At 37.8% G+C, this 14903-nt stretch overlaps 1 protein-coding gene across 1 annotated transcript in view; it reads left to right on the top strand.

The window, feature by feature from the left end:
* Cep350 (centrosomal protein 350) overlaps nt 1-14903 on the top strand; it is a 153832-nt gene that overhangs the window by 96448 nt on the left and 42481 nt on the right. The window contains exons 26-28 of the mRNA XM_059280711.1: nt 1881-2027; nt 4925-5082; nt 14180-14379. Of these exons, the coding sequence (XP_059136694.1) occupies nt 1881-2027; nt 4925-5082; nt 14180-14379 (505 nt within the window). The remainder of the gene's footprint in view (nt 1-1880; nt 2028-4924; nt 5083-14179; nt 14380-14903) is intronic.

A 14903-nucleotide genomic window follows, 5' to 3' on the forward strand; every position in this document is an offset into this window, starting at 1 on the left:
ACTAACAGTTATCTAAAAGGGTCCTGGGGAGCCTAGGACCTCGTGAACATTTGAGATCCTGTACTCCAGAGAAATTCATACCTGTTCACATGGAAACCAAACAAATAACTTCATTGGAGCATTATTGGAATAGGTATTTTATGCCACATTAGAATTTATCAGTTAACATGGAGAAGTATCAAAGGCAATATCTAGAAGGGCATGTAGCTAAGTGGTAGAGTGCTAGCCTAGAATGTGTAAGGTCCTGGGTTTGATTCCCTGTAACACATTTGTGTACACACACACACACACACACACACACACACACACACACACAGAGGTGGTATCTCAGAAATAAGGGTAAGCAGAACAGAACTGAAAATACATACTTAATATTATTTGTAAAATGTCTTAAAGTATACAACTAAACAGTCTAATTTTTGGAGGTAGGTACAACTACTTGTGAAAGAATTTTAAAAGAATATGTACCAAATACATGATAATGGTTACCTATGAGGTAATACAATATGGTAAACTAGTTTTCTCTAGTGTTTCATTTCTGTTCTTATTATATATAAGTAAAATTAGGAGAATTATTGAATTTTAACATTGTTTAAAATTTAATTGTATTTATTATGACTATTGTATATGTGTGTGTATGAGGTCTGTGTGTGCACAAGCACATGTATACCATGGCATGTGTGTGGAGGGCAGAGGACAACTTTCAAGAGTCCGTGCTCTCTACTCTGAGTTCTAGGGATGAAGTTGAGGTCTTCCAGCTTGCAGGACAAGCACTTCTACCCCGAGTCCTCTACCAGAATTTGACAATTATTGACAAGGACTTTTGTAAATGTAGAGCTTTATCTTATACTTTGCTGCATTCTTGGAATCCTGAGTCCTAACAATTATACTATTAACTTTTCAGATTGCTAATAATTAAAAATAAAACCTCTCAAACATAATTAAAATAATGAAAGTAACAGATTTTTAGTATCTTTATTGTGCATATCTCATTGGTAAAGTGATTTTTTATTTATGAAAAAGGATGTTTTTGGTAAGTTTTAACAGTTATTAGCAATGAAATTTATAATTTTTTCCCCCACTAAATTAGCTGCCAACGCTGTGTGAAGACTGATGGACACAGTGTGGTCCTCAGTGTTTCTGGTAGATTGTCAGTGGGTAGTACCCTTTTTGTTTTGTTTTGTTTTGTTTTTGAAAGCAGGTGGGTTTTTGTTAGTTTGTTTTTGTTTTTGAGACAGTCTTTGTAGCCTATGCTGGTCTGAAATTTGCTGTGTAGCCTAAACTGGCCTCAGATTCCTATTCTTCCTGCCTCAGCCTCCCAACTGCTGGAATTACAGGTATATACCAGCATACCCGGGTTGAAAGCAATTTTAAAACTGTATTGAGGGCAATAGACTGATTTATTATCATTGACTTGCTTTTTCTACTTTTAGGAACCTCTTAGAGACAACTAGTTCATAACATGAACCAGTTAAGGTTAGAGCATTATTTCAGTTAGTGAGAAATGTTCATATTTAAGAATTTAACAGTAGAATAGTAGTTACACTAATTGATTTACTGACGTGCAGCTATCAAGCAGGTAAATGTACAGATATAGTAACCTTGTGGGGAAATGTAAAAGGTATTTAGATTTAGAGATGACTGAATTTGCCAGCATCTTTAACTGCAGCTACTTAAGCTACAAGATCATCTTAAATTATTTTAAAATGACAGGGTTATTTTGAATATTTCCCTCCCTCATTAATTTGAATGTTTTGGTATTGCTGTCTAGAAGTACATTATGTCTGTGACCTATGTGATGATTTGATTCTTTTCTGTATGCTCCTTTGAACTTGTCTCCTTCAAATCTTAATCCCTTTTCCTAATTCTCTAAATGTTAGGCAGAAATAAAACGTCTTCAGGAAGCCAATAAGGCAGCTCGGAAGGAAAGGCAACTGATTCTTAAGCAACAGGAAGAGATAGAGAGGATCCGGCAGACCACCATAAAACTGCAGGAGAAGTTGAAGTCTGCAGGGGAGAATAAATTGGTAATTTAAGTGAAATTTTTCTTAATTTATTTTCTGCCTATGTTGCCTGCTAATCTTAGCTCACTTTGTATTCTGAAATGATAGGTATGTTTGTTCAGTATGGTGTAATAATAACTAGGATAAAGTCCTGTGTGCCTGCTGTTGTATACAGTGGGAGAACACCTTCTCGTGGAATGTGCTTATTTTGGAAGGAATACATGATTCTTTCTTTAGCTTTACTTCTTTCCTCTTATGAACTGAAGTGGGACAGACTCTTTGGATTTGCTGATCAATCTGTCATTATTCCTCAAAGTTGAAAGGAGAGACCCTATTGCTCATTGTATGGTACTCATCTCATCTGTCCAGATTTAATTTTATAATGATATGGGATTCAAAGGAGATATTTAGTTAAGAGCAAAATTTGGATCTATTCTAAGATACTGTGAAGTGTCAGTACTGTGTTGGAGAACTCAGGATTTTGTAACTGTAAAATTTTAAATCCCTAATAGTCTCTATTTTGATTTTTAAAACATTCTCAAGTTAACAGGAAAAAATTAAGTATATTATAATTTATCATTCTGAGTTGTTTGACAGTAAGGATGCAGCAAATTAACACTGATATATTACTATTTAACTTCAAGTCTTTCCAGTTTCTCCATTGTCAAAATGGTGTTCTTTATAGGAAATCAATGCTAGTAGCAATCAGTTTTTGTGTCTGTTTCCCCCTCACCCCTTCTTTTCTCTAGAATAGTTCCTTGACCTTGCTATATGAGAAGAATACATGCCAGTCATTTTGTAGAACATTCCCTAACTGGGCTTTGTCTGGTGTTCCCTTGACATTAAGTTCAGGTTTCATATCTGTGGTAGGAGTATCATGTAAGTGATGCTGTATTTTTGTTGCTATCAATAGGTAGGCCTTGATTTTGATTGATCCTATTGTTGATAATGTGCCTCAGTTACTTGATTAATATGGTATGTACTAAACTTTACTGTCTTAATGCGTTAGTTACTTTTCTGTTGCTGTGACAAAATACTAACACCACAGAAACTTATAAAAGAAAGCATTCGGTTGGGTTGTCAGTTTCAGAGGGTTAAGAGTCCATCATGGCAGTGCATTGTGGCAGCAAGTAGCAGGCGTGTTAACTGGAGCAGCTGAGAACCCACATTTGACCACAAGTAGGAGGCAGAGAACACTAGTAATGACACCACTCTTTGGAAACCTCAAAGACTGCCTGCTGTGACACACCTCCTCCAGCAAGGCCACACCTCCTAATCCTTCCCAAACAGTTCCACCAGCTAAAACTAAGTATTCAAACATGAGCCTATGGGAACCATTCTCATTCAAGCCACCACACCTATTCATTCTCTCTTTCCCTATATCTTCCTTCCCCTTTGGACTATGACACCTTTGCTAGGAAATTCTCTGTGGAAAGGCCGTCCTCGCTACTCACCATGTTTAAGCTCATGACTTGGTGCCAACCACTTACTTGCATATGAACTTTTTTGTTGCACATTTACTCTGATCCTGCACATAGGCTACACTTCTCCATTAGAGGTTTTTGTCCTACCCAGATTCGAGTCCCCAGTGCTTGCCCTGGTCTCCTTTTACCCTTACACGGGTGGACACATGCTGCTCTTTCTAACGACTTTAGTACTCATTTGCTCAGGATAAGGAAGGAAAAGAGAAGGATCTGCTTTGTTGTAATTTCATGAAATTTAAACAGTAAATATGGTCTGTACCCATCTTTTTGTGAAGTAATGAGTTTAAATTACTATTTGTGAGAAAGGGGTGTTAGGCTTATTTTTTTGTTTTTGACTTTGGTTTTATGAGACAGAGTTTCTTTATGTAGCCTTAACTGTCCTGGAACTCACTCTGTAGACCAGGCAGGCCTCGAACTCACAGAGATCCACTTGCCTCTGCCTCCTAAGTGCTGGTATTAAAGGCGTGCTTGCCTGGTGGCATTTTTTTTTTTTTTTTAAAGACATGATCTTGCTTTGTAGCTCTAGCTGGCTGGCCTGCAACTTGCTCTGTAGCTCAAGTTAGCCATGAAAGTCTGGCAGTCCTGCCTCGCCCTCCTGAGTGCTGAGATTGTAGGCATACACCACCATACCTGGCTTCAAGTTTGGCTTTTTGCTCCTCAGAAGTAATGTGTTGGTTAAGCCAGTAATTCCTCCATGTTTTCTCTGCAAACTTTTTAAAATCTATGCCCATATTGTTTCCCACAAGAAATTTTAAAAATATGTTTTTCTGATATACTTAAAGTTTATGTCTTCTGTTCATTCTTTGTGTATATGCATGTTTTCTATAGTTGTAGTATCTGTTATAGTCTTTTTATTTTTATTTTAAAGCAGTGTTAGGGATTAACCCTTGGGCCTCCAAGCACTCTCCCACTGCATTACACCACAGCCCCTTGCATTCCTTTAAAGTGTTTCAACTTTTAAAAATCAAAGAGGACATTGGGGTGCTTGATTATGCTGGCAGAAAATTTCCAAGTTCTTTGGATTTTCTTATTTTGAAAAAAGGAAAAGAAAAGAAAACTATTATGTGTTTCTTTTTCTCTCTCTCTCTTTCTGCAGTAAAACATGCATAACATAAAATTTACTTCTTTTTTGAGGCAGTCTCACTGTGTATACCAGGCTGGCCTTGAACTTACTATGGGTAGCCCAAACTGGCATCAAATTCCTTATCCTTCTGAATCTGCTTCCTGCATGCTGGGATTATAAGCTTGTACCGCCACATCTGGCCGTTTTACTGTTCTGTTTTTAATTATGTGACCTATTTCTGTTTTGTAAGTAATTAATATCTTGATTTCAGTTATTATTACAAATGTTGTTTTAAGTTTAAGCATAAATTGCCTGTGTTTAAGATCTCCTTGAGATCTTTTCGAGCCAATGGCGTTTTGCTCTGTTGTTTGCAGGGCTCTCATAGTGATGATGATACAAAGGATAATAAGGCAGCTAGTCCTGGTACAACTGGTTTGGAGACCCGGAGTCCTTCTCCAATATCTATTTCCAGCAGTGAAACCAGCAGCATCATGCAGAAACTGAAGAACATGAGAAGCCGCATGGATGAAAAGTAATTTGTTTTTGTGTATCTCCTAATTACTCTAATCATGTTGAAAGTATCAGTGGGTAATATTTAATGTACTTACTTTATCAGATTAGGTTGAGAAAGAAAATATTTTAGCAGAATTACTAGATTACCTAACAGTCAATTAACTATGCATCTTACTTATAGAACAGTTTTTCTCATTTTTAATACAGTCAGGTTTTTTTATTTAAAGGAAAAAAAAACAAAGTAGTAGTCAGATATATATTCATGATAATATTTTCTCCTTTCTTTTCTTAAAAGAACGGTTAAGTGTACTGACTTGGGAAAGAGTGATATATCCTGATATCTCATTGTTGGCTCAATGACATCTCTCAGAGTAATAAGTACAATTTTAGCTTTGTGAGCAGATGTGAGTTCTTACCAGAGAGGCCGAGATTCTCTTGGGTTATGGAATGACTTGTCTTTGTTTGTTTTGAGACAGAGCTCACTCTATAGCCTAGGCTGACCTAGATCTCACTTATAGCCCTGGTTGGCCTGAAACGTGTGGAAATCCTCCTGTCTTAGTCTCCAGAGTGCTAGGATTGCAGATGTGAGCCACCATGCCAGTGTTTTGTTATTTTTACATTCTTCTAAAATGTATGTGTGTGTCACTGAGCTGTGAGCTCCCTGTTTCAGCTAGATCGGCTGGCCAGCCAGTCCTGAGGATCACCTGTCTCTACCCTCCAGCACTGGGGTCGCAGATACAGGCCACCAGCCTGGTTTTTATGTAGTGCTGAGAATCCAGAGCCGGGTCCTCATGCTTGTGCAGCACACACTTTCCTATGCCATCTTCCCAGCCCCTAAAACGTTTTTTTAAGCATTTTTTTCTTTCTTTTATTTTATTTTGAGGCAGTATTTACCTTGTATCCCTGGCTGGCCTGGAGCTCGCTATGTAGACCAGGCCAGCTTCTAACTCACAGAGATCCACCTGCCTCTGCCTCCCAAGTGCTAGGGTTAAAGGAGTGTGCCACCATACCCAGCCCCCTTAAAGGTATTTTTTAAAATCTGTGTGTGTGTGTGTGTGTGTGTGTGTGTGTGTGTGTGTGTGTTCATGTGAGTACAGGCACACACGTGCCATCATGCATGTGAAGGACTCAGACAACACTCATCTCCCACCTTGTTTAAGTCTCTTGTTTACCATTGCATATGCAAGGTAGGTGACTCATAGGTTTCCATGGCTTCTCCTGTCCTCACCTCACTCACATCTTATTGTGGGCATGCTGGGATTATAGACACATGTAATACCAAATCCAGATTTCACATGGATTCTAGGCATTAAACTTGGGTCCTCATGCTTGTATGCAACCCAGTCCAACAAACACACAAAAGAAAGTGTTTTAAAATCTTTAAAATATTGTAGGACATTCAGAATATTTTAAAGGTTTTAAAACACTTTCTTTTGTGTGTTTGTTGAGGGGGTGATGACAATGAACCATGGCATGTGTGTGGCAGTCAGACAATCTATAGGAGTGGGCCATCTCCTTCCTGGCCATCTGAGATATCAAATTAAGGTCATCAGGCTTGGCAGCAGGTACCTTTTCCCAATGAGCCATCTCACATGCCTCACCCCCATCCCCCATTTTTGATACACGATAATTTTATTAGAATAAAAAAAACACAAAAACTCTCTGGGACAGGCAAGAGGTAAATCCCAGCAGCTGTCTGGAGAATGGAGAAGAGAAGGGGAAACAAGGGACATGCACTTGAAGCTGGCATGGAGGTCAGACACGTGGCTGAGAAGCAGCCACATGGCACTGAGGGGGCTTTAGAGAAAGAGAAAGGAAGCCCCAAATGCTAAGAGAAATCCAAAGTGTTAATCACACTTAGAAAACAGATACAAAGAACAAAGGGAGAAGTTACCCTTTTCTGAATAATTCTGGGAAGGGGGCAGTCTTATGAAGCTGCTGCACTCCCAGACAGGGATCTTGCTATGCAACTTAACTTGGCCTGGAGCTGCTGTGTAGCACGAGCTGGTCACTAGACCTGATCCTCCTGCCTGGCGTCACAGGTGCTGAATGGGATAACAAGTATACCCACCACACTCAGCTCTAAGAATTCCTCTTTAAAGAAAACTCTTATTTAGATGTAGTTCAGTTGCAGGTAAGCTCTGAGCATATAAAGTGTATTTATGTGATTGTTATTCTTTCAATGTTAATTTGATTAAATATGGTTATAAAGTAGCTCCTTGCTCCTGTAAATATCTATCCCGTATCTATCTTTCTTGAAACATACTAACTATGGGAAGGAAAACAGATTTTTATTGAGAGCCATTTTAAGTTAATACTTTGAACTACAGGAAGAATTTCACTTGTCATTTTGATGTATATGACATAAATTTATCCTCTAGTTATGGAATAGTGAAACAATTCCAGGGGAGCCCTTGCTTCCCATATTACAAGAAAGCCAGTTCATAATTTTGGACTATTTAAATTGAGTATGGAAATGTCTGAAAAAATAGCCAGATGTGGGTGGCACATATTTGTAATCCCAGTATTAGGGAGGGTGAAGCAACAATAAAGTTCAAGGTCAGTCTGGGTGCACAGTAAGATCAAGGACAATCTGGCTTATACCAAAAATCCTCAAATAAATATAAGTTCCTTTATGAAGCAAAGTTAGAGTTTATTAAAAGGTTTTAATGAATATTTAAGCATGGGTAAGTGTGTAAAAGAGACAGAAACAAAAAGATGGACTTTTTAGCTTAAGTTAAGTATACCCAAGACAAGGGTCAGTGGAGCCTCTTAAAAGAATCGTATTCACATGTATGTAAATTTAAGCATCTCAAAATAACTATACAAATGGTTCCAGTGGCTTAAATTTTTCAAAAGGTTAAGTAAGAATAATTTTATAGACTTAATTTTTTAGTTTTGTTTTGGAAACAGGGTCTTACTATGTAGCTGTGGCTGTCCTTGAACTCACTTTGTAGACCAGGCTGGCCTCCAACTCACAGAGATCCACCTGCCTCTGCCTCCCAAGTGCTGGCATTAAAGGCTTATGCTACCATGCCTAGCTTGATACACTTAACCTTTATTTCAAGCATTTTTCTTTGGTAAATGAGATGAGATGGTTATTTTTGAGGAACATTAAGATATTCATGAGCTGCTAAAATAAAAACATAAGTCAAAAAAGGTAGGAATTTTTATGTAAAATAGGGCACAAAGAGGTTTAAATATAAACATATAAACTTTATATAAACATAAATATAAAAATATAAACATGATTTATAACCTTGTTGGTGGGATTTTTCTCAATTTTTAGCAGGAATAAGGGATTTTTTTCCATTCCTATGTCCCCTTAATTTTCCCTGCTTAAAACAAAATTTTAAAATTAAAGATAGAGAAAGGGCTAGATAATGACTCTGTAGGTAAGAGTGCATGTTAGCTAAGCCTGAGGACCTGAGTTCAAATCCCCAAACCCACATCAAAAGGTCATTCACATACCTGTAACCCTAGTGCTGTGAGAAGCAGACAGGAGAATTGCTGGGGCTTGCTGGCTGATAGCCTAGTTCCAGATTCTTTGAGAGACTCTGTTTCAAGGAAATAAGTCAGAGAATGATAGAGATGCCTGGCATCCTCTTCTGGCCTCTGCATACACATTGCCAAACCCTACACACAGACAAAGGTAGTGTAAACTGAGGATTTGAATGCTAAATATATGTGAATATCTCTTGATTATTCATGGGATAACTTGATAAGAATTTACTGAGCTGGGTATGGTTTTGCATGCCTATTATCCACTTGGGAGATGCTGCCAAAAGGATTAAAAGTTTATAACCAGCCAGGGCTACAAAAGACTCTGTGTTAAATATAGGCAGAGAGTATATAACTCAGTAGTAGAATGTTTATGTAGTACAAGCAAGACCCTATGTTTGATTCCCTAACACTTTTGTTAAAGACTTTTTTATGCTTCCCAAATTAGTTACTTTTCTCATTACAGTGACAAAATACCTGATAGAAACAACATGAGGGGGAAAAGGTTTGTTTGGGTTCATGGTGTCAGAAATTTGAGTTCAGTGTCATAGTAGACAAGGCATGTAGCCTTGTCTGGGGTGCCTGGAACATGAGGCAGCTGTTTGCACAGTGATGATCCAGAGGCAGGTATAACCTTCAGAGGTTATCACCATCTTCTTCTGGGTGGGCTCTAGGCCCTCCAACAGAGCACGGTGAGCTAGGGACCAAGCATTGAAAACACAAGCATGTGGACATTGCACATTCAAACCACCACAGTCCCTTTCCTGATACCAGTTTTCTCTTACTACATGGAAACATGCTGAATTGTCCAGGGATCTTTTGATTTCTAAGTTGAAATAATTTTTATTACCTTCCTAGCTTTCATTGTTTTGCTATGATAAATTCCATGGCCCAAAGCAACTTTTGCAGTAAAGTGTTTATTTCATCTTATAGCTTATATTCGTCATAAAGGAAAGTCAGTGCAGGGATTTCAGGCAGGAACCTGGAGGCAGGAACTGATGAAGCAGAGACCATGGAGGAACATGGCTTCTTCTCCATGGCTTCCTCGCCTTGCTTTTTTATACAACCCAGGAACACCTACCTGATGGTGTCACTGCTCACAATGGGCTGGGCACTTCCACTTCAGTCATCAGTCAAGAAAATGTCCTGTGGACTTGCCCTACAGTCTGACGGAGGCGTTTGTTGAGGCTCTCTTTTCTCAGACTTCACTTGGGTCAAGTTGATAAAAACTAACCAGCACACCCACTCTTCTGCCTTCTGTGTCTTCTTCCAAATGCCTTTGACTGGTGCATGCTGGGAGGAAGACAGTTTCAGGGGCAGGTTCTTCATTGATCCTGCACTCCTGTCAGTAAGAGCTTTGATGCCAGTCTCTGAACGTAATTAACAATCCTAATAATGTAACTCACACCTGTAGAGAAAGTGCTAGTCTGTGTATGAGGTTAACTTGTGTCTACTGTGGTAAATTTAGATAGGTTAACAGTTTAAAACCCTAGTAACAAATTTAAGATTGGACTTCACTAACTTTGCCCCCAAATTTGTTAAGTATTTTCGTTAGACTTCAGAGTATTAATCATCTATGATTTTTGTGTTATTGCTATCTTTCCTTGTCAACCACCGCAGCAGACGTTTGAAAAATTTGTGAAGGAGCATAGTCCTTGAAGCATTCAGCAGCTTTTTGATTTGTTTTAAGCAATGTAATTATGTTGGGAGTAAGGATGTGGTGAGGTAGCAGTAATAACAAAAGTTTGGATGATAGTCAAGATTTGAGGATGGGCTAGAGTATTTTTGGCATTAGATGTTAAAAATATTACATTCATCCACTAATGTTTTGACCTCTGAAAAAAAGTATTGTAAAAAATAGTTTTAAAATGCCATTTATATTACCAAAGTTTTAGAGTTAGGAATTGTAAGTAACTTCAGCTTGAGTTTTAGTCAGTTCCTACAAACTCATATGACTATTTGATATCTAAGCACTGTTATTTCTGGTGTGATTACAAAGACAGTTCTACTGAGTACATAGACACCCAAGAGTAGTCATCCTCCCCAGTAAAATTTACATTTGGGGGAAATTTTAAAAGAGATTTTATTTTATGTGCAGAGTGTTTTGCCTGCATGTGTGTATGTGCACCATAGGCTTGCGTGGTACCCTTCGAGGCCAGAAGAGGGAGTCAGATAGCCTGGAATTGGTATTCCAGATAGTTTTAAGGTGCTGCTGAGTTTGGAGAGCATAACTTGGTCCTCAGCAAGAGCAGCAAGTGTTCTTAACCACTGATGCATCTCCCCAAGTCCTTGGGAGGAAGTTTTAAATTGTATATTACTATTCACTGTCAACTTTCTGGATTGGTTTTTATGACATTTTTCTGCAGTGACAATACTACGTTGGGCTACAGTGAAAGAGGTCTGTCTTTAATGTTTCACTGATCATAATGCTCTTGGTAAAATTCATATTTCTAATAGATGACTTTCTTCGACCCTTTACAAAAACTAAGACCTCATTATGTTATCCAAACTAGCCTTAAACTCAAAGCAATTCCATACAATTACCTGTTCAACCTCTAGTGTGAAATACTCTTCCCTTTTATCCTAAGTTTTTCCAGGCTTTAAAGGGCACTTTTAATTATAGATTTATATTAAATAAGGAAATGTGTTTCTGGGAAGATGTTTCAAGTGTATAATTTCTTATACTCTTTTTAAACTGTTCATTTTATATTAGCCATTTCTCTTCTTCATTTTTAACATAGAGATTTTGAATATGTTTGATCTTTATAAATGACAAATGTCAGTTCTTGTTCTGATAGAGAAAAAATTGTTTTCTCTAAAAGGTTAGGAAAAAAAATGTTACCTATACATTTTTTAAAAACTTGTTTTATGTGTTCCAACACTATTATACTCTCTGTGCTAGGTCAGGCATGCATTTAACAGTTTTACACTTAAAAGGGTGGGTGAGATTTGAATATTATAAATAAATTTTTTAACCTTAACTAAAATGAATTTTATTTTGCATAATATTTTTATAATTAGCATCAAAATAAATGTACATTCATAAAGAATGGCAAGGGATGTTGCAGTGTCTTTTTGAAATTTACAGAAATGCTTTTCCATAAAGTTCAGTGCAGAAAATCAAGGCAATCCAGATATAAAGACAATGTGTGTGTATGTGTAGATAAATGGAGTGATGAAATGCTATGTGTGGAGGAACAGACATTAAGACAGTCTTCTAGGGGCTGGAAAGATGGCTCAGAAGTTAAGAGCACTGGCTACTCCTCCAGAGGTCCTGAGTTCAATTCCCAGCAACCACATGGTGGCTCACAACCATCTATCTATAATGAGATCTGGTCCCCTCTTCTGTTGTTCAGGCAGAATGCTGTATACATAATAAATAAATCTTAAAAAAAGAAAAAGACAGTGTTTTGTCTAAGACATATATAAACAAGATGTATGTGCCTTCAGGAAAAAAAAAAAAAAGAAAGAATTCCATGGCTTGATTTACACCTAGATTTTTTTCCCTTCCGGGACATACTGATATTAACCCTTGCCCTTTCAAGGCAATAGTGAAATGTTGCCTTATCTGCAAGTCACTGTTGTGTGCATGTGAACAGGAGCATGCTCTGTCAAAGAGGGTTAGCCTTTCCAACTGTCACTGGACTTATTTGTCCTTGTATCTATGTATGTAATCTGTTTAGTACTACAAAAGAAGAAAAGTGAGTTTCCTCTACCTTTAAAACTTTTAACATATGGAATCTTCTTATGATTGAACTGTTCATAACATTCTTTGCTGACAGTATTTATGAAGACTACCTTACTTTATTCAGTTATACATCCTGATATTTCAAAGAATGGGTATTGATTTTCCGTATTATTATTTAAGTAACCCTGTGTTAGACTTAAAGTAGGATATCTCCAGCATGTTCTGTTAGTAGTTTATGTTGTCAAAGTTAAGATACTACTCTGTAAATTGGTTTACTGGATTATATTTTTATTCTCAAGCTAGATCATGATGGTAAGGTTAAATAAAACAAATGCAGTACTTTAGCTTAAAGTACACAGGTACAGGTATAAAAATCAGTTGCTCAAGATTAGTATGTGCATAGAGTTGCTGATGCACTAGAGCATGGCCATATTGTTTACTCAGTGTTAAGACTTCTTGAAAATGTATTTAGCCTCATTACTTTCTCATAAACAAATAAATGTACCTGAAAAATGTAGATGATGGCTAAGCAATGTTTGAGAAGACACATTTACTCAGAATTCATTGATAAGATCTATAAAAGTACATGTGTTTGTGTGTGTCACACAAAAAGATTTGCTTTACTGAGTAGCGTGTAATATTCAGGACGCATATTAAAAGGTCTTCATTCAACTCTTTGCTTTCCCTTTCCCATTCCTCCTGCCTCTTGATCTCTTGATTTTAAACTCTTCCTCCTTATTTTGTAGACACTGCTCTCCTGTTCACTACTTCTTCTCTGTCTTTACGTCTCACCACTGGGCCTCTCTCAGTGTCTGTTTCCCCAACCTCCATCCCAAATTCCAGCTGTATATCTACAACCAGTTGGTCAGGTAACTGCACCTTTTTCAGTGCACTCTTCGATAGAGCATGCTCTGTTCTTTTTGTTTGTTTTGTTTGCTTTTTCTTTGTTTCTTTTTTTTTGTTTGTTTAACAGCAGCCTGGAGGCCTCTTGTCAAATGTCATATGGACTTTACCCTACTGTTTCCGCACTAAATGACATGATGATTATTTAAGAATGAGGCATCAGCTCCTCTCGGCCTTTTATTGCTTGTTGGATGTGTGAATTCTTTTTCCTTGGTTAGCTGTCATTACAGATCTAACATCAGTAATAAAAGCAGCCCATCTGTATTAGTCACAACATCTATTTGTCGACAGTTAATTAGTAGCCTCGCAACTAACCAAAGGTTTTTTTCCCCCCTAAATCAATAATTTCTCCCAATCCTTTAGGCCCAAGATAAGATTTAATTTCAGAAATCAGGTTAAATTGACTCAAGGGAGTTAATGAATGCATCTTCTTACTTAGAAAGTCAATAGTTGATATACGTGTGGCATCCAAATGGTGCTCATCATTCCATACACAAAAAAGATCACCTGACATTGCATTTCTTAGGTAAAAGCAGAGCCCAGATTTGAAAATATAAATCAAAAGGGGATATAATTATTTTGTTTGTTTGTTTGCTTGCATATTTGGGGTTTGTTTTTTTATAGTTGCTTTTGGTCTTTATTGTTTTGAGTTTTGTGTGTTTTCTGGTCTGAGCTTTTAGAATAAATTTCTTACATACTCTTTTATAAAAAAGAACCACCTATAAAAATGAGTATGTAAGTCACTTAATAACAGTATCAGTCAAGTTTGTTCAAATCGGCTTTAGATTTTTTTCTGAATTTACACTAGTTTCCTTCACTACCCTGACAACCTCCTATAAGGAAACACTAATCTTCTCATATTTAAACAGTAAGTTGCTCATCGTGCGTCTGTCTTTTCACACTTTTCTCAGGGAGAGAGGGGTGTGAATGCCCTGCTTCTGCACAGCTTGTTGGTGAGGCATGAGTGACAAGTGACCTCCGCCTGTGTGTGGGTTTCCTAACCAGTCTTGGCGTGTGACTGCAGGTTTCTGACCAAGCGGGAACAGAAGCTGATGCAGCGACGGCAGCATGCGGAGGAGCTCCTGGAGTGGAAGCGGCGTTTGGACGCAGAGGAAGCGGAGATCCGACAGATGGAAAAACAAGCTCTGGCTGCCTGGGACAAAGAACTGATAAAACCCCAGACTCCCAAGAGAGAGCTGGAGAGCCAGAGGACAGAGCAGAAAGGTAATGAGTACGGACTGAAGCGCAGCATAGTGGATTTATTTTAGTCCTTTTTCATGGGAATGATTCAAAGTGAAGAGGGCAACGCAGCTACGAGTGACGTGCAACTTTTTTTAAGAAAATATAAGTAACTTCTTGTCAATATGAACATGAAGGTTTGTTTTTCCATTCAGCTTGTCAAAGACATTCAAAAAGGGAAAACCCAGCCGGGCAGTGGTGGCGCACGCCTTTAATCCCAGCACTCGGGAGGCAGAGCCAGGCGGATCTCTGTGAGTTCGAGGCCAGCCTGGGCTACCAAGCGAGTTCTAGGATTTAAAGCTACACAGAGAAACCCTGTCTCGAAAAACCAAAAAAAAAGAAAAAAAAAAAAAGAAAAAAAAAGAAAAACCCAAGTATGTAATTATTTACTTCCACAGAATACAAAAAAGAAATACATGAAATACATTTTCAACTTACTTTATAACATTAGTATATAACTTCAATGCTAAATCCATAGAAGAATAACATGAAACAGGAAAAAGCTGTTC

Source organism: Peromyscus eremicus, chromosome 15 (genome assembly GCF_949786415.1).
Source record: "Peromyscus eremicus chromosome 15, PerEre_H2_v1, whole genome shotgun sequence".
Taxonomy (NCBI): domain Eukaryota; kingdom Metazoa; phylum Chordata; class Mammalia; order Rodentia; family Cricetidae; genus Peromyscus; species Peromyscus eremicus.